Here is a 20755-nt window from a genome sequence, read left to right as displayed (position 1 = left end):
ATTACTCATATCTCAAAATAACACAGTTGCTGAGCACAACTGAGTGCAGATTGAAAAAGACTTTACCTTGTGGTGAAATAGCAAACTGGACCATCAACTTCTATTTTAAAAGGGTGTCTGTTGCATACACTGCCTCAAGACTCAACAGATTCAACAGAGAGAATGATAAAAGACCTCCCTGTAACTTGTCTTTCAGAGCTAGTTCTTATGTATTACCTCTCTGAGAGAACTTCAAGCTCTATTTTATATGCCATAAAGCCATTTTATCCCCCAAAAATTATAATTTTAACTTTTTGGGGGGACTGAATGTAACCCTTGCATGGCAGCTAGCACAAACAGATCAAGCCCAAGAAAGAAGTAAATAAATAGGGCTTGTTAAAACACCTTGTCCAGACAGTGGGCTGGACTGGGGGGAGGCAGGAAAAACAGGATGGGGGAAGAACAGAACAGAACTGACCCAGCTCAGCATGCCCAGAACTTTAACAAACTGAAGGAGACATCATACATTTTCAAATTCTTTCTTCACCATGTGACAACAGCTGTCTAAATCTGAGACTGTGCAGTCAGGAAGGTGTACAACTCCTCTAAGACCTCCCAGTGGCATCAAGGCTTCTCTAAACTGGAACACTAAAAGGGGGAAACAAAGTTAGACCATCTCTAATACTGCTATACTCACCCATCTTTAGGTTACTGGCTGGAAAGTTCAATTTACAAAATGACAAGTGCTTTACATTCACATTTCTCATTTATTTTACAAAACCTTTCCTGGTAATATCAGTGTTATTTACTACTATAAACATTACTACTGTGGCATTAAAATTCTATATGTAGGCACTTATCTTTCAATAATCTACTCAAAGTAATCAAACAGGAACTGACTTCTCTCTCTTTTAATGCAATATCCTTCTATTATAGACCAACATGGCCCACCCATCCCTTCATAAATGTGTCAGAAACAAGGTAAATATTTTTGACCTCATAGCTCCTTCCATGGGGGTCTTCCAGACACACACTCCAGAGTGGCAAGGTGAACAATACACCTCTTTTTACTTTGTTTCATGGAAGACAGCCCCATCAATTTATTTGATTCTATTAACAGCACTGTGGGATAAATTTTCCTGGTTTCTTATTATCGAACACATGTGTAAAGATTTGCACTCAGTCTTCCAGATAAGGACTTCTAAGCATCATGTATCTGACATGGTAATTCCTTCTCTCTGTAGGCCAGAGGATGCATTTCAGGAGCATGTTTGCCTTTTTTATAAATACATTACACAGGTGGTTTGCAATAATCCTGTGATCAAGCAATCAAGTCCCATTCTGAGATCCTCCTCAGCAGTTATTACCTCTGCTTAGAGATGATGCTCTATATTGCCACATTCCACCTTTTTTCTTTTGCAGTCTTCCTAACCACTAGATTTTTCATGTTTGACATTTCAAGTTAATCATGGTAATGATCTGTCACCTTTATGTTATTGATACAGTTCTCTGTTTCTGTCTGGAATCATTGTAGACAGCATTATAAAAAGAATTACTGAGGATTTTTGTAAATATATGTCACTCCAGTTTCTGGAATTTGGTTCCAGAAAACTGATGTAAAGCAATCATTTATAATATCTTGCACCTGCAGATACTATATGGGGTAGTGAAATAGGTGCATACTTTTGTCCAGACAGCCATACAACTTTGGTGAATTATATGGGTCAACAGGAAAGATTAAGTATCTTCAGCTATTTATAAAGGGTGCAACTCAAATACAAGCACTTTCATATTAGAAACAAATCCAAATTAAAAAAAATAGCTACTGGAAATTATGCAACCTTTTTCTAAATAAATCCATATGCATTCAGCTATACTGGCAGCATGCAAGCAAACTCTAGCCAGTTATTTAAATTCTTTCTATCAAAAGAGTCAAGTTTAAAAATTCATTATTGCTTTGAAAGTTTTATGTTTCATCCTAAAATGATATACCAACATACACATTAAAAAGTATCAGCAGGAGAAGACTCCTATCAGACTTTGAATATCCTTCTACTAACCTTGGGTGGTTTAAAAGGATAATCCGGTGAAAAGGTTATGTCAAGGAAGAAAACTCCACCTTCATATACAGACCCTGGAGGCCCCAGTATAGTTGACCTCCATTCATAAATGTTGTCTCCTTTGGGTCCAGCACTAAAATAGAAAACAAAAATATAATAACCACATGCAATCAAGGATATACTGCATCAGTTATACTCTACCAGTAGTACCGCTGGTTTTGCTGTAAAACCAGAAACTAAAATTGTGTATCACATTCATTAAGTTAGACAGAACACGCATCTGATGTCCTAAGCTCTGTCAGAGAAGTGATATATTCAGCCAGGAAGAAGAATTAAAATCACATCATAAATTATTCAAATAAGCACAGAAAAATTCCCAACTGTCTTATCTCAAATATTTTAGTGGGCAGATGTGAAGTATTTACAGTGCAAGGATACAGAGACTTTGCTGAGATGTCTTGTCACTGTCTTGCTTCACAAGCCATCCTATTTTCACCTACCTCCTCATCCACCTACCTCTTCAGTCAGCAGCAGTGTAATTACACACATTACACAGCACAGACTGTACTAAAGACTGAGCAGGGTACAAGCAACCTTGCAGCTGCACGTGTTCCTAACCTAAGGTCTCCAGTCACTACCACAGAAGGCTGCTTCACTCTGCAATCATTGCCCTATCTTAAATAATATAAACAGGAAGTGGGTTATGTTAATTATGTTAAATACAACAGGAAGTGTTGGATTATGTTAATTCAAAGTCCTTGGTTTAAAACACAGTACTGAAATAATATTCAAAATGTACAAAACATAATCCTGTATGAGACAAGAAAAGTCTCTCACCTGTATGGTGAATTCCTGAAAAAGATTAAATAAAATACTAACTAATAAAAATTCCTGGGCATGACTCTTCGAAAATCCAACACAGCCTCCTTTCATACAACATAATACCTGTCCATATAAATATGTATTTTACTCAGGATGGCCTCTTAAAGCATATGAAGACTTTTCCATTCACAGACTGCTGATTACAGGACCTGAATTTTAATTATGATCAATTGGAACAGTGACTTCCAGATATCTGATTAATATTTTTTAGAGGAAGGCAGTGCTGGTAGATATCTCAGAAAAGTGATGTGGTATTGTCTTAAGGGATTTCTTGTGAAACAGTTCTTGTTATGTTAGCAGTGAAGGTTTCTGCAGCGAACAGGGGTTTGTGGAATCACTCAGTGTGTAGAACAGCTGAAAGCTCTTGGCTATGCTCCATGCCTCACAATGTGCCCAAGGTACACAATTATTATACGACATCATGTCATGTTCACTGCTCAACTATTCGTTTTGTTCACTGGAAGTTAATAAAACCTGCTTTCACCTGCAATTCCTTGGGCTCCCTTCATTAAAACTTCTGACTGCATGATTCCCTAAATACAGCTGCACGACTCAGCTCTGTGCAGAGCACTTCATTAGTCATGGTACCTACATCCATTTTCTATTATAGCTGTTAATGCTTCTTGGCTTTCTCAACTACCTTGCTTTCTCAACAATAATGGGTTACAGAGACTATAACATTATGGAACATTCATTTTCTATCAGCCATGGTAACAAAACTAGCAATTGTTTTAAAGATGAAATCTGGCTTTTTAAGTGGCACAATAGCAGAAGTGTTGCCATCCATATTTCACAGTGTCGATAATACATCAGGTTGCTAGCTGCCAAACAAATTTAATTTACCCAGTTCTCAGTTTGCATTAACCTTTGAATAATAAAGCACAGCTGAGACTGCTGTAAGAAACAAACCAGAGAATGAATAATTAAAACCACCTCCACTGCCTTTAGAAAGACCAATCCTGAGTCAACAGGGAAGGTTTAATTGTGACTGAACTAGGCATTAAGGGGCTAATTGAACTCTTTATAAGCCCAAACAAATGCAGTCCTACATCAGTGGTATGGTATACAATGTTAACAGAAAATAAAACTCCTAAAAAAATGCAGGCAATTATTTCAAATAGAAAAGACAAGAAGCAAGGCAAGTCTAAATCTTACACCAAAAAAACCCCATAATATGTGAAAGGAATCCCTTCTCATTTTCTGCAGGAAAATGTTCTAACACTTAAAGAAGCAATTCCGCAGTCGATGCCAGGAGGTTAAAATGGAAGTGATATAAATGTCATTTCCAGAGAAATGGTTGGAAATAAGTAACAAAAGCTAGCCCTAGCTCTTTCAGAACTTATTTAGCCAGGAGGGGTTGGTTTGGCCCTTTCTGCATTTGACTGAGGCTGACTTTTTTGATCAGAAATCTCTCTGACAGTGGCAGTTTCATACTGTATATTATTTTTATTTGTTTTGCCTATTTATTTAATTGCATTAACATTTGAAATGAGCAGTCATTAATTAGAATAGTTGGAAAACGCTCCATCTGCCAGTTGAACTGTTTCGGCACGTCCAGCTACAAGCCCAGCCTGATCACATTCTGAGGATGCTGATTAACATTAATTGACGGTTTTCTTTGCAAATGAGAGATGAAGCTTTATTAAGTATTATTATTAATTTGAAGAATAGCTTAAATTGTATGGAGTGTGGGAAGACTGCTGTTATTGACGCTGCCTGTTTAAGTGCTTGCTGGCAGCAGGGCTGTTCAGCCATGTGAAATACCAGCCCATGTGCACAGGCAACAGCTGGTATTAAGGGCAACAGCATGCACAAGCATCACGGTTTTTCATTTGTGCATTAATAATACAAAAAGTTTGACAGGTGTATTATCTTTGTTTTCCTTCTTTCTTAATTGTTAAGTCTTTTATTTATCCACAATACTGGCAACCCGAACAGACTTCACCAGAGAAAATTCCCAATGCACAAGACGTCAGCCAGAGCCTTATTCTGTAAGGTTTAAAATGCAAGAGGATTTAATTATCCTTCTCTCTACATAGATATCTGCCCAACACACTGAAGCCCAAATGTTTTACATTCAGTATGATTTATATTTCAGCTCTGTTAAAGTTACTGGCAACCAAACCACAGATCTCAAAGAAAGTGCACCAAACAGCTCAGTGCCTGAAGTTCTGTAATCTTTGGAAGAACATATTCAGATGTGCACCCTGTCAGCAAAAGGCAGACTAAATCCGTCCTGAACTCAGCTGACCCAGAGCCAGAGCACACACAGGCTGCCTGTGACGAACCTACTGCTACACAGTCAGCTCCAAGGGAGAGACAACTGTGGCTGGGCAGCTCCAGGTGGAAGTGGATGAACTCTAAGGTAGTAGGATGGACTCTTAGGAGGACAGGTCTGCTGTGAGACCAGCAGTGCAGCCTCCCAGTGTGAGCCCAGATGCTGACAAGCCAGTGACTGCAGGGTGGGGCAATCAAGGAACCAGCAGAGAGGTTGTAGTGTGGCTCTGAACTGGTGTTCCCCAGTTTTCCAGTGTTACCTCCCAAGTGGAATATGTAACATAAGACCAAGGAGGTGCAGCTGAGCTCCTGGAGACTTGAAGTTATTAATGACTTGCCAAGAGCCAGCTGTCTGCTGCTATTATTCCCCTGCAGCTGATGAGACCCTCCACAGAATACTGTACACTTCACCTCTGCAGAGGTTTGCTCAGTGGAAGAGCTGGAATAGGTGGACATGGAGCAAGTTTTCTTCCAGAACAACACCCATATGAGTGTATGAAATTCAGGACAAAGGAGTGAAAACATGTAAAATGGTCTTCTTTTTATTTCACTCTCCTTTGCTTCTCCTATATTTCAGTTCTGCCATGGCTTTTCATAGATACTTGCAGGTGAAATGTATGGACATCAGTTACAGTTCTTAGCAAAACACTTTAAATGCTACTAGAACTGAATTAACTTTGCTTTAAATATGCTTACCACATGGAGTATTTTCTATTCCCTCAGTATGTTTTAGGTAGGCAGCCACTTGAAAGCAGTGCTGCTAAAACTGCTTGTCCAATAGAGCAATTTATTATAAACACCAAGCTTCCCCTGCATTTAAAATATCCTAAAATATTAAATGCAAAATAATGTATTGGGAAAGTTGTATGAAAAAAAAAGCACCCATGATATACTAGATGAAAACCTATCTGGAGAAGTTATTAAAGTACGGTTGATTTTTAGCTGCCGTTTGTACACAATTGTATGTAATTTCCAGAGAATAATTTTAAAAAGTGAAAATACAGAAGGTCAAAAAAATAAGTACGTTTACCTTGATTATCAAGTAGTCATACAAAACAGATTGGTCAAAATAATGTTATCATTTTTAATCTACCTTATATTTCTCAATGAGGGAGTCACATTCTTTACCAGCATCTATGACTGAAGGTAACATAAACTTGTAATATGTTTCTGGTAAAATGGAAAATGACGACTATTTCAGTGTCTTCCCTTCTATTCTTGGTCTCTGAATCCTGCTGGTATCCACCATTAAAATGGATACTCTTTAACACAAGGGAAAGGCAAGCCTGTAGCACAAAACATGTAGGATTTTAACTTCAATGGTTTTCTAGATCTGATACATGAACAGTGCATAGCAGGGAACTGATCAGGCCAAATAAAACAGGAAAGCACGTTGGTTGGAGGCCTTCCTATTCCTCAGGACTCAGAAAGAAATGGAGAGATTCTTGTGGAGAGAGGGAGTCTTTATAACAGTGAAGAATAAAGCAGAACCAGGATATCACAGTAACGCCCATGAACTCACTTTCCACGGCATTGTCTATGGCAACTCACTCCTAGTATTGCATTATGTAATCTGAATTGCCTTAGCACACAGAAACACACATCAGAGCCAGGCTGCAGTCTGTGGAGGATGCAGTCTCTCTCAACTATCTCTGGTAACTTACAACAGTAGGAAAAAAGACACATGGAAGGCTGTTTCTCTTGTCTTTTATTGTGCAGAGCCTTGGCTTCAATATTTAGGAGTTTTCCCTCTGAGGAGAGAAGCTCATTACAGAATGATCTTCATTTCTAATTTCTACAACAGTTTCTTGCAATCCCATTTCTTGCACATCTAATAGATATACAGGAGCAGATCCTGCCTGTAGCTGCTTTCTCTGAATGCTTCTGGGAAGCCATTTGCCTAGAGGGCAAAGTGGATACAAAAGTACAATAAGATTGGCAAAATAATTTAAGAGCGCAGCTGGTGAGGTGAGAAGATGGATGTGGCAAACCAGAAGACTGCAGATTCAGCTTTCAATGAGATGCATCTCTTGAGAAGCAGATATGAAGCTTCATTAAAATAAACTTAGTATACTCTCTGCTCTCTATTTTGAACACGATACCAATAATGAAACTAAGGTGCTAATAATGAAACTAACTTCTGAGCAAAAGTGTTGCTTTTGTCTGCACCACAGCTCAAGGTTGACTCTGTGCTTGGGGACAACCATGAGATGAGCAATGGGGCTGTGCTGGGGAAGTTGATTGCTGGATAATCCCAGTCTGGGAAGAAGCGAATCAGCAGCAGCTATACTGATACATCGCCAGGTGTTTCACACCCACCTCCCCAACCCACTATTCAACAAAGTGCAAAAATTGAGAAGCATCACAGTCCTGTATACCACTGCCATGTTTCTGCAGTTTTTTTAATGGATAAAGGCAGTATTAGGATACAGATGGTGCCAGCAGTACAGGTTATCTCCTGAATTTCTTCTGCTCTTGTCCCAGTACTCTCTCTGCAACCTGGAAGCCCACCTGATCCACCACCTCTTGAGCCTTATTACTCCCTTGTTGCTGGCTATTACTCTTTGTAGCGTATGTATTTTCTAGTTTCTGCCTGAGGGTAGTTTCTCTCCCACCCTCTCTCTGTGTGCTGACAATTCATTGCTCCTTCATCATGGTGGATCCTTCCCCACTTCTCCTAACACTCCACTTCCTTTTCCCTCATCAAAGACTATCAAAAAAATCTACTAGTTTTGCACCTTTTTCTGGAAGTGAGGAGGGGGTGAAAAATGCTAACGGGCTGGTTTATTACAGTAGAGTAATTTTGTTTCCTTCCTTCCCTAGAAAATGAAGAGCAAGCAGAGTGGGAGCTGCAGCAACAGTGGAGTAGGGAAAGGAAAGGGAGTCACAGCTGCCCACCCAGATGCTACAGTGATATCAGGAGGTACTTTGGTAAATGTATGTAATAAACAGTTGCCACAGCAGCCAAAAGAATACACTTCTACAAAACAAAAACAAAGAGATAGCAGCGAGCACTGAGACTGCCTGTGGCAATGGGTGCTGTTGTGTGGTTAATAATACCTCTGCAATGAATAAAATTAGCAGGCTGGTCTCCAGGCAGTAAAATCAAAGAACAATTAAAGAAATAAACCCTTTCAGAGTTAGAGATAAGTGCTTACTTGGGCTATAATATTGATGACTTAATTTTTCCTCAAGAAATAAAGTCCCCAAGTTTAGAATGCATAGTATTTTTAATGTCTTTTTTCTCCCCCTGAAAATCTGCTGAAAATCCCAAAAATCTTCCTTTTCAAATAATAAGTTAAATAAGTTATTAAAGTTATCATACCACCTCAATTCCTTCATCTAGATGGTGGAAAGAAATGTCATTATTAAAGTGTTGGAAGATGCTAATTGTTCTTACTAGTTATCATCTAGACCAAAGCTAGAAATTTTTCAGCATTAAATTTGAGGCCCAAGAGATCTACTCTAAGTACTCTAAGTAAAATAACTCTTTACTCTAAGTAAGTTGCAATATACATTCACATTTTTAAAGAGTTGTTCATTTTACTTTAAATAGACTCAACAGTTAGTGAAAAATCTTGCCTTACCATGACCTAACACTTGAATTTGGGTCAATGCTAGATCCAGTATTTTTGGTCACCCTACAATATAAATGGGAATTTATGTCTTGCAAACGTTGGAATATCAATATTATTAGATGAGATAAGTATGATTTTTGAGTAGGTATCTTTCACTAGACTTAATTATTCATAATGGAAACAGAGGGTGAAGTGATTGGGCCACTTGTCACTCAGAAATGCTTTGGCAGAGAGAGACATCAGACAAATCATTTACACCACTTAGTTTCCATTGCAGTGAGAGAATTCAGCTGAAAATCTTGAATCAGACTTTCTTTCAGGTCTTTCAGTTTTCTGACTGAGACCATTTTTCATTAGGGACCATCTTTATTTTTTTAAAAGTACTTTTAGGCAAGCAGCAAGGGAAGGAGGATATTAAGACATTTTTCTAAGTCAGGCTGCAATTCTTTCAAAGTGGGTATATCCCTGCTCTTATTGTGTGCTTTTTATTGAAGCCAGTTACTGTTTTCATGTACACTTTGGAATCAATATGTTTGTGGTATACCTGACTGGAAGAACATATAGGCAAACTGATCCCAGTGAGCTGCCAAAGGAGCAATAATGCATTACAGGGTATTTCTTGACATTGCTTCATATGCTTATTGAAGCCACTGGAATTCAGTATGGTACAGCATTTTTAAATTGTCAGTCTTCTGTAGTTTTAGCAAGGTATTTCTAAAGGTGTATTTATCCTCCAAAGTGAGAATGCAGTTTACTTAGGGCTTCCTGCCTCCTTCTTGCTTGCAACAAACCTGCAGCACACCTCGTCAATGTGCCCAAGGTCTGTATGAAGCAAATCCTTTTTTCTTGTGATAAATTTTATCTGCCCTCCTATCATGGGAGCCATTAAAAATTATTGGCCAAAGCTGTGAAGCTGTGCTGTCTTTAAAATTAGCAAGTCTGGGCCACATTATTAATATCAAATAGATTAAGACCAAAGTAAGTATCAATTAGTTGATTTTGTTATTTGCTTCTAAATAATACTGCCAAAAATTATTAAAAATATCCTATTGCTTTTGCAGACTGGTGTTATTCAAAGAGTACTTTGATGCTTTTATTCTCCAAAGCCCTGTCCTCAGAGCATTCCTGAGATAGAAACCATCATGAAGAGAACTGCTTCTTAATGCACAAAATAGTTATTTATATTATACTATCTACAGCAATTTATTCACTGCAAACACCATTACACAGTGTATGATCACAGCATGCTGAGTATTCACAATGAGATTTTAAAAATGGCAATTTTGTTAAGTATTCTCTGCTTTGTTCAGTTGAAGAAAATTACATAAAACCATCCACAGAAGGCTTGCCTTGCTCAGAGTAGGAAACAATCATTCGCCTCCTATTACACACCCATGGGCTCAATTCCCTTTTGCCACATCTTTTGTTTCTTTTTCTTTAAAAGTAATACCAGCATCTGAAGTTCCAGCTCTTTTAAACTACCAGAAATTGACTGTATAGTTTAAAAAAGATAAAATATTTTTCAGCCTGATTTGTCTCTATGGGAAATTATATCAAGCATGATTTGTAGCCCTATTTTAGTAAAAGAGAAAACCACAAGTACCCAGGAATGAAAAACACTACAGAAGAATGAATAGACTGGGACCTTCTAACATGACCTCCAACCTTGCAAGCTGCCAAGTGATATTCTTTCCATGTTCCTGCTAATTTGCTTTTCCTTGTTTTTTTTTTTTTCCCTTTCCCATGATTGTAATTTATTTTTCAAAATATAACTGCTTTTTAATTTCACAACATTTCCCTTTGCTGACAACAGTTGTAATTCACCATTATCTCTTCTCTAAGTTAATCAGAATCCATGACATGCAACAGTGGGGTGGCACCACCAGGCACTGTATTTTTAAATTTTAAATCTAATTTAAAAGGATGAGGTGACTAAGTGCAGACAGATAACACACAAACCCCAGAGCAGCTGGAAGATTTAAGAGGTGTAGTAGGGAAGAAAGCATTCTTTAAAACAGCACTGACTTTTTAGTTTCTGTGGAAACCTTAGAGGCAATGCAGGAGAGAGAGGTAGACAGGACTAAAGCAGACCAGCTCAAACATACTAGAAAGACTTCTCATGAATGTGTGGAACACACTGAAAGCTTTGGATTTGAAATGCATTTGATATGTTGATTTGATCACTAATAAAAAAATGATGGCAAATTCTTGCTTTTTATCAGACATGATGAAAAATGACAAAAAAGCCACACATGATGTATTAGTGATGAATGGATCAACTGAACTTCAACTAACATGCCCTTCACTTTGAGATAATGGACTGCTGATTCCATGTCAGAAATTTTTTCAAGTCATAACCAAAAAAGATCTTTACACTACTTTAAAAAAATATTAGTGTAAAATAATCTGCAGTAGTCAGACAGTTCAGTAACTGAGAATGTTTTAGACAGGGTTATTTCTAATATATGTACACCCACACTTCCTGATTATTACGAATGCTACAAGGCAAGGCAGTAGAATTGTTCAATGCCTGCACATTCGCTGTTCCTCAGAAAGCTGGGCTTCTAGCTGGTCACTAGTTATTGAATCTTTCCCCAGCTCACAAATGATTTATCCAATGGCCTCTAAAGAAGTTTGATTTGTTCAAGACTGTTTCTTTAAGAGTCCTTAGGCAGTTGTCTAAATAACAGCCTAGAAATTTTGAAACCTTATGAGACAAGATAATTTTGCAACTTTTTACTCTGAGTGGCCCGATTCTGAGATTTCTGTTTTGTGACACTTTATATAGACTTTCAGTTTTTATGCATAAGTTTCTAGTAAAACAGTTCAAAATTAATAATGAGGGGAAGTAATGAGAAGCAAATTTAAATAACTATTTACATTTATCTCAAGCATATAATACAGCTGTGTAACCAACAAGTCTGCTTGTGTCCATTTTGCAAACAGAGGAACAGGCTTCGATACAGACCCCCCCTCATTTCAGTGGGAGATTCACACATGCTTACATGTGAAATGCTTGCTTACACAAGGAAACAATTCTTTATTATGGCACAGATTAACCAACATGATGTTAAACACATTATAAAACAAGTCATTTCCTCCTGAGTAAACAAGCCTATAAAGCCAACAGGCACAGAAAAAGGAAATTTGATTCTGAAATCCATATACTTCAAAAGCAGATTCCTTTTATTTAGTCAATTTAGTTGAGAGGCTGTCTTATTTCTCCAGATCTCTGGTGAACAGAAGAAAACACACTTGGAAATTACTGGAAATGACACATTTTCACAACCTTTTTCCCTTAATTTGAAATTATCCTCTTACTTCAAATATGGAGACCAGTCACAGGTCCAAGGTAAAAAAAACCTTAAAATGTCTCAACCCTTGGTTGAGACTGACTGCCCCCACTGCAGTGTCCGAGGTTTGAACTTTACACCACTTGACTTGCCAGCCAAAACGAATGGTGACGTGCCAGAGTCAGACTGGGACCAGTAATGTGGCTTCTTCTAAGTCAAGAATATTGCTGAGACTTTTTAATGTCTCTGGGGTGAGGGGACTTATCTGGATACATAGGAGGGTAAACTGAAAATTAAATATAAAGGGATTTCTTGTTTTTTCATCAGCATCATTTTCTCCTCTGATCTTTTAGGAGAGTCTTTATAGCTAAAGTTACGAAAGGGCTTATGAAGGAAGTCTTCTGTTCTGAAATGGCTGGAATCCTCTCAAAATCAGACCTGGAGTTACCAACTGTTGCTGGACTTACCAACTGCTACTACAATAGTCCCAAAAATGGTGATGCCACAGACCTCACTATAAGAACAGGACTGTTCCAATGTGTTTTTCAGGAAAGGGGAGCTCACCTGGGACAACTACATGAGGCTACATTCTTCTCAGTACACACACCTCCACGGTGCCCCATGGATCAGAACTTCTGATTAGAAAACCATTCCTATAAATGGCTTTGTTTCATCCTTGCCTATATTTAAAAGCAGGATTGAAACATACAAAGTTGTTCTGGGAAGAATGATGGCAAAATTGCTTTAAGAAAAGGATGCTTGTTTGTCACATAAAGGTCTCAATGAAAGGGTATGGCTGGGAGGAGAAGTGCTCTGCCTCTACTCTCAGGATGGGAAGGCAAACAGCCAGTGTGCAGGTACCTGCTGGTGAAAGCAGTCTTCACCTCAGAGATGGAGTTGAGGAACTCAGAGCTCTGTAAAATTCCTCTCAAGATTTCAGGTGACACTTTCACTACTTTCAGGGCCTCACACATGATCCACATGAGAAATGACACTTTTTCTAATGAAGAATCGACATTTCTCATTGGTAAGAGGGAACTAGCCTTCTAATCTGTTAGTCATAAACAATGACTGTCAAAGAAGAATTAAGGATCACATTTTTAAGGCAGGTTTTTTTATAACCACTGTGTATGTTCCCTACATCAAGATAAAATACCAACAACAGTTGAAATTGCCATTATAATTTCCTTGGCAACAACAAGTTGGAATCTTTACTCACACAGATGTTTTTTGCGTGATGAATATTACATTTGTGTTGTTTTCTTTCCCATTTTCAGTTCCAGCTCATCTCCTTGGCTCACCTGCTGGTGATACCTGCTCTCATCATTGTTTATTTACTTGTACTATTATTGGTTGTCTGCACTAAGTGACAAACAGCTGGTTTTTGAGTCAGAGCTACCACCACGAGGAGAATCCCACAATATTGCACTAGTCATGCAGAAATTCACAATGCAAAAAACCCATGTGGCATAACCTATAAACACTAGAGCTGTATTGCTTATTTTTATCATGTGCTACTGCTTATCTTTATAATCCTAATCAAGCTTGCTTAAATCTTGTGTATTCAAAGAAAACAGCTGAAGTAAATGGCTATGAGCTACAGAAGTGTTCATTCTGTGGTCTGGTTCAGTTCTAGCCTAGATGGCTCCTGTCCAAGTTGTTTATACTTGGAGACTCTTTCTTGGTCTGCTTTGAATGAATAGGATTTTACACAGGAAAAACACCCCAACTCCTAAGATTATCACTGCTGATTCCAGCCCTGCTGGCAATGGATGGAGGAGGGAATACTCCGGCTGCATGTGCCAGGTCTTGGTGGACTCCCTGAGAATGCCATGGGGACACATGCCAGACAGCTGCCTGCCTTTACTGGTTATTCACCCATTAATTAGGGATGTGTATCTCTACTAATGGCTGTAACCATTGTTCAGACACTCTTCAAAAACACCATATGTAATTTAAGAGCTTTAACAGAAAAATGCCCTTGTCTCTATTTCTAATGCAAAGGGAAGGCGTGGTGGAGAAAATTCGAGCCGTATTACTATTTAAATAACTTGGATATGATCAAATTCACCGATGGTTCACCTGTACTGCTTGTGATAATTTAGTAGAAAGCCAGCTGCCTGAGAAAGACTTAGAATTTACCAGTTTATGTATTAAGAGGAAAATGTGTTCCTCTGTCAGATCATACTGAATCACAACAATGTGCATATGTATTCATGTCACAGTTTCTGCACTTTTACTGTTTTTTGACGCCTTCAAAATAATCTTTTTTAAAATTAATGTACTTGCCAATTGTACATTCTGGAAGGGAGAGCAGCTGTTTCCTCACAACTGTATGCATGGCTCTTTGAAGAAAATTTTGTTTATTAATAGTAATCTTTTTTCCATAGCTTCGCAATTTCTTAGATAATAGGGCAAAACACAATCTTCCTTTCATGTTTGCTGCAGACTGAAGAGACAGATGCAATTGCAACAGACTACTTATGCTGAGGGCAAAACTTAGTACTGCTTAATGTGACTTAATGACTAAAAAATGTGTATCATTTATAGATGACATCTAGTACTCTGCTAAGTTGTTATTATTATGGTCAATGAGTCTTCTTCCCTGCTGGTTAGTAAAAGGATTTGGAATTAAATCTGTTTTTATTTTACTTGTTCAAGTCGACACACTGAAAGCAACTGAGCTACCCACATAAGTAATGCAAATGGGATTTAGTCTTTATTCACAATCTTTTTCTAAACAGAAGCTCACATACAAGAATATATATATTAACTTGAAACACTGGGAGAAAGGGAAAAAAATTCAGGACTGAAGAAAGGCTATTTTACAGCTACATAGACATGTAAACACCTCCAGGAACTTTGCTTAATAAGGCCAGCTACTTTCAGCTATCATTTCACCGCCCGTGACAATCTTTGCATGAAAGAATTTCTTTCTCCCTGAGGCAACACTAGCAAGTTAGTGCAGCTCCCTCGAAATACATAAATGCTGTATTTAAAATTAAATGTATAGCATATGGAGGACTGGAGCAGTGCTCTGGAAAGCAACCCCCTCTCCCACCCAAAGGCACTCGGGTACACAAACATACATCCCTGTGAAATGTGGTAGATGTGACTGGGAAAATGTCAGAATACAGAAATTTCCTGTAGATTTTAACTCGTATCAAGACACACTCCTGTGCAAAAGATACCACAGGGTCCGCAACTGGTCTTGAAAAATCTCAGAACATGATGTACACAATGAAGAAGTCAATTCAGCAGCATTCAATACATGAGCACTCTTCCTCTTACGGAATACATTACTTGGCTTTTCCTAATGATACTGAATTGGTTTCACACAGAGTCACAGAATCACTGGGTTGTAAGAGACCTTCAAGATCATTGAGTCCAACCCAGCCCCAACACCTCAACTAAACCATGGCACAGAGTGCCACATCCAGTCTTTTTTTAAACACATCCAGGGATGGTGACTCCACCACCTCTCTGGGCAGACAATTCCAGTACTTTGTCACCCTTCCAACCCCAAAACAGAGAAGCTGTGAGTGACACACAACTTTACTGGGAAATGAAGGCTCAGTTCTGTGTACTCAAGTGTAGATCTGGATTTCAGTGATACCAGGGATAAAACTCTCACTGACTTCAGTACAGTGCACAAAAGAGAGCATTTACGAACCACTTATAAGAACATAAAATGTGCATGATGCTGTGCCTGCAATTTTAAAATCACCTATTTTTAACAAGTCTTGTGGAAAAAAAAAAGTCTTGTGTGTATAATTGTAGATTCAAATTTAAACCAGTTGACCTACTTTAAATTGTTTTCAGTTTATCATGTTAGGAAAAATATTCTAAAACTGTAACCTCAGATGATCAAAAAAACCTGACCCCAAACCTTCAAAATAAAAAACCAGGGTATTGTGGTTTGGTCCCTGAAACCACCAAGCTTTGATCAAGGCTTTTTTTTTCTTTGCAGCAGTATTTCAGAATCACATGAAAATATGAACCCCACTTGTTGGTTGACTTCCATTCCCGTTGCTTTAGAGGGAGTCTCTGCTTGTGCAGAATGATTTAAATACAATTCTCTGACATTCAGAACTGAAATGTCGGTTCCTGTGTGAAATATGAGAACTCATCACCTTGGGAAGTCTATCAACTTGTTTGACAAATCTAGCTGTATTACATTTTGATGTACATTTCTTCATAAACTAATACTCCCTATTTAAAGCATATTTCTATTTTCATTTGCATTTTTATACTTACTTTCAAGTAATTTTATCATTGATAGGGATTATTGTTGGGTTCAGGACTCCAATCCTACTACAATATAAAAAAATGAAGCACTTTTACATGAATACTTTCTCTGCAGAGGTAAAAGGTCAAACAGAGTAGCACTAGACAGGAGAAAATAAATTAGTAAACTGAAGGAAAGATAATCAGTCTGGTTTCAAGGTTAACTTTCTGTTCTTTATTGCAGTGAGGGTTTCTTTTTTCCTTCTTTTTTTAACTTCTAAGAGCATGCCAATTCCATGTTCCAGCTTGCTGTGCTACTGCAGCAGAAACTACACAAACAGACAAAACTTCTAAGAATCACACCACCTTACAAAACTCCCCCCTGCCTCTCAGTCACTCCCTCTGAAAAAATTTAGAGCAAAGAAATACCCTTTGTGTTGAAATTCAGGAAACTGAGGTCCTGGCAAACTGACAGGTAAAGTCTATTTATCTTCCCCAAAAACATGCCTGTGTGAATAAGAAGCGCTCCCAAGTGTGAGCAGTCAGCTGCCTCCCCGGATGTGACTGTAAATACTGTGTTTAAATACAGAATCATAATATTTACAAATAGAAATTACACACAGCATGTCCTTCAAAATCCCTCTGCCATTGTCTACAGGCTTTTGTGGTAAACAAACTAGCATAAACAGTGGGTAGTAAAAGTGGTTTAAAAATAATTTTATGTTTTTGCAAATGAAGCAGTATTAGCAACAGCCATTACTCTTGTGTTGAGACTGCTGTCTTATTTCATTCCTTACTTTGACTTCATAAACCAAATAATACATTTTACTTCACAGAAGGAGGAAAATCTGCAAATACCAACCTATTTTTTTTCCCTTTTCAAGCTTTGGAGAGCTTATCTAAAATGTCCCTACACCTTATTGTATGAACAACTTTATCTCTGAACTTTCACATATTTTATAAAAATGTCAGGAGAGATTTAATGTGGCAAGGGCCTCAAATACAATTTAAATATATGTTTCTCAACTTAGGGAAATTAGGATTCCCCAACAATACTTATAAGTTTTGCATTGACCTATCTCAAAAAAAAAAGTTCTTTTTTTCATTCCTTTTCATCTCTGTTTTCCTATAATAGCCTCAAGTATTTTTCATCTGTCAGCTATAAACATTATAGTTATTCATTACATATGGCCTTGGCATACTTGTTATAGCTACCTAGAGTACATTTCAATACCAGAATTTCTCAGTTTAATACACTACTAATGAATCAAATAAAATCCAAGTGGTTTGGGGCTTCAGCTGACACTAACTTATTACCCCTGTAATCACATCATGAGCAGAAGTGGCTCTGTACCTTTTGCTCCTTGTTCAGGACCTGCAGCGAAACTCACCACAGTATTCTTGCTCTGTGGTTTATACTTACTTCCAAATCTCAGAAAATGTATTTACATGTCCATTGGAAATTATTTTTTCCGGGGAGGTCATGTTATGCTAGCCACCACAGATGCCCAAAAATCAGTATCTAAAAAATGCCTATTCAAATATACACCCACAATTATTTTTCAGGCATTTTAAAGACTGTAGTTTGCTTCATTAAAATACTTCACACCAATCCTCCTCACCAGAGACCAGCCCAGAACCAGAAACTCCTGACTGAGGCATGGGGGTGGGCAGCCATTCCTGTGCCAAATATATTCTCAAATCCTTTAACAACCCACACTAAAGACATTCTTCATTCATTCAATAACATTTCTTACACAACCACACGGAAGAAAAAAGAGAAATGTTAAGAGCTATGCCTAGTCCTTTGCTGTGGATCATACAAAGAAGAAGACCTGGACTTGAGGGGTGAAAGAATAGTTTTATGAAGCTAATTCTCTGCAGTCAAACATAGCATAGCTGCAAGTCACTGCTCTACAACAGCTAAAATTTAATAAAATGTTTCTACGGGGTGATGCCAATGAAAATATTCACAGTACTATAAACAGGAGTCATTAATTATCTGCAGGTCATTACCAAATGTTAGGACCTAGTACTAAAAATACATATTGAGGTAAACAACAGTGTTTTGTGCACATGAAGCTACTTAAGGACATAAGATGCTCACTACCCACGCTTCCAAGGAACAGCTTACTGTTTTTGACAGCAAAGTGAAGATTTACATTCTAGGAATTGAAATAAATTTCTTTTATAGCATTACTTTTCAGCCAGTACACTACCAAAAGGCATTAATAAGGAAGGCCTATTTAGTTCTCAATTACCCAAGGATGGTGTATTTCAGAAGACCCTTAAGAGTTTAGTTTTGGATTTTCAGGAGGTATTTTTGATTTTTGTGATTATAGAGCATGCGATAAGTACCCAAACCAGGCACAGAATACAAGACTTGTTATCAGCTCAGAGAAACATTATAATCAGGATTTCATTTGTTCAGCAGAAGTTCAAAACCAGGATGTGTTGTGTTGAACATCTGTACCTGCTGTACCACACGACAGCAGGAAACAAGTTTTAGAGCTTGAGGTGAAGAGACCCAAGCTCCTCACACAACACCTCAGTGTGCTGGTGGCTTCTGTTGTAATTGAGTCTCTTTAACTACAGAAGTAGGTTCAGCCTCACTGCAATGCATCCTGCAGGGAGAGGAAAATGAGAAAACTGACTGTGGTACCTCTAATGAGTGGAATACTTCAGCACATATTCAAATTCACTGTTTATAAGGAATCTATTTACTTTAAGATAGGCAACCAAAATCTCTGTCAATGGGCAGAATAAACACTCTTTAGAGTGGAGCCATTTGTAACATACTTTAATTGGCAATTTTCCCTTGATGACTAATATAACATCTTTCATATGATGATTCTGCTGCTCTGTGATTTTCTGTCCCTGTATTAACAGATATGAAAACCGATGCACAAAAGGCATTCTCCTAATAACAGAGCTTAGAATAATACACCCATTATCGCAGGGAATCACACTTGTTTTCTGTAACCAGATGAATGCAACCAGAGCAAAAAAAGAAAGGTAAAATACCACCAAAAAAAAAGAATCAGCATATTTGCCTCAGAACAGATGGCAATACAAAATTATATTTGATTTCATTCTTTTTCGTTTAAAAAGGCTTCTATGGGCTCTGTTCTTCTTCTTTAAATTGGGCAGTACCTGTCCCTTGAGAGTCTGTACTGGGACCAATACTATTTGATATCTTCACTGATGACACAGACAGTGAAATTGAGAGCACCCTCAGCAGGTCTGTGGATGGCAGCAAGGTGAGGGGTGCAGCTGGTATGTTCTGAGGGAAGGGAATCTATCCAGAGGGACCTTGACAGGCTCCTTGACAGGCAACGATTTTAAAGAGGGTAGATATAGATTGGATATAAGGAAGAATGCTTTTTAAGAGGGTGCTGAGAATACCTTGTATAGTCCAGAGAAGTCGCCAATGCTCTATCTCTAAAGTATTCAAGGTCTGGCTGGATGGGGCACTTAACCTCATCTGATGAAAGATGGCCCTGCCCATGCACCTATTTGGTCTAGATGATCTTTAAAGATCCCTTTCAACCCAAACTATTCTGTGGTTTTATGAGTCTCTCATGTTGTATCACATTAAAAAAAATACACTGGACAATCACAATACATCATGCACTATTGAGGACACACACATTTCCATGATTTCATTTTCACCAGAATAAACATCCTGCTTTTCTTTATGTTCCCCAGTGTGTTCTAATCAGAAAATATATCTTTCAAGAGTTTGTCAGTACCAACTAGAGCTGCTTGTAGCAGAATGAAAAAATGCCCCCCCTTTTCTAACACATGCATACGTAAAAAAAACTCTCATAAATTAAAGTAATGGGACAAACATTGTCATGATACAATTCAGAGCTGTGCTGGCTTACTGAGGATTAAACTTGGCTGAGGAAGATCATTAGGAAAACAAAAAGGCTACAGAAATATTTTTTTTAAATCATGGAAGTGGATTGTAGAAGCTCACAATGGAGTAAAAATTAAACAGCTGAATAAAGATAATTACACAAAACTGTGTCCCAAGATCAGCACCGTCAGAATGGGATCCAATGTAAAGAAACACACACTACCAGAGAAAAATAGAATAAGATAAAAATTCTCCCAGGTTCAATGCGAAAGATGTTTTCCCCTTAGAGAAAACTGCATAAAAAGCTTCCTCTCTTCAGAGGAGGCAACAGAATGGAAGGGAATGAAAAGAGGCAGGTGAAAGCTCTGCATTTCCAAACATTATTCAAGGTTAGAAAATGAAAATGTTTCATTACAAGGAAAAAGACAAATCTGATCAAAGTCAGTCAACTCACTTATTTATATCTCAGCAAACACCTTGGGTCTGCATTTTGTCAATCTGCAGAAAGCAAAAGATTTTTCTGACCTCATAAATTGGCTAGAAATGGCTTGTGTACTGATCTATTCAGCTCAGCAGATACTTGGCACCATTTATCCT

The 20755-nt window shown here is 38.0% G+C and overlaps 1 protein-coding gene across 2 annotated transcripts in view; it reads right to left on the bottom strand.

The window, feature by feature from the left end:
* Nucleotides 1–20755, bottom strand: part of LOC136569946 (ubiquitin-conjugating enzyme E2 E2) — a 201348-nt gene that overhangs the window by 34623 nt on the left and 145970 nt on the right. For both annotated transcript variants that reach the window (XM_066570438.1, XM_066570353.1), the window contains exon 4: nt 2040–2172. In XM_066570438.1, coding sequence (XP_066426535.1) covers nt 2040–2172 — 133 coding nt within the window. The remainder of the gene's footprint in view (nt 1–2039; nt 2173–20755) is intronic.

This window comes from Molothrus aeneus, chromosome 1 (genome assembly GCF_037042795.1).
Source record: "Molothrus aeneus isolate 106 chromosome 1, BPBGC_Maene_1.0, whole genome shotgun sequence".
Lineage (NCBI taxonomy): Eukaryota > Metazoa > Chordata > Aves > Passeriformes > Icteridae > Molothrus > Molothrus aeneus.
Note: the sequence above shows the minus strand (reverse complement) of the source record. Positions and strands in the feature narration are given on the sequence as shown.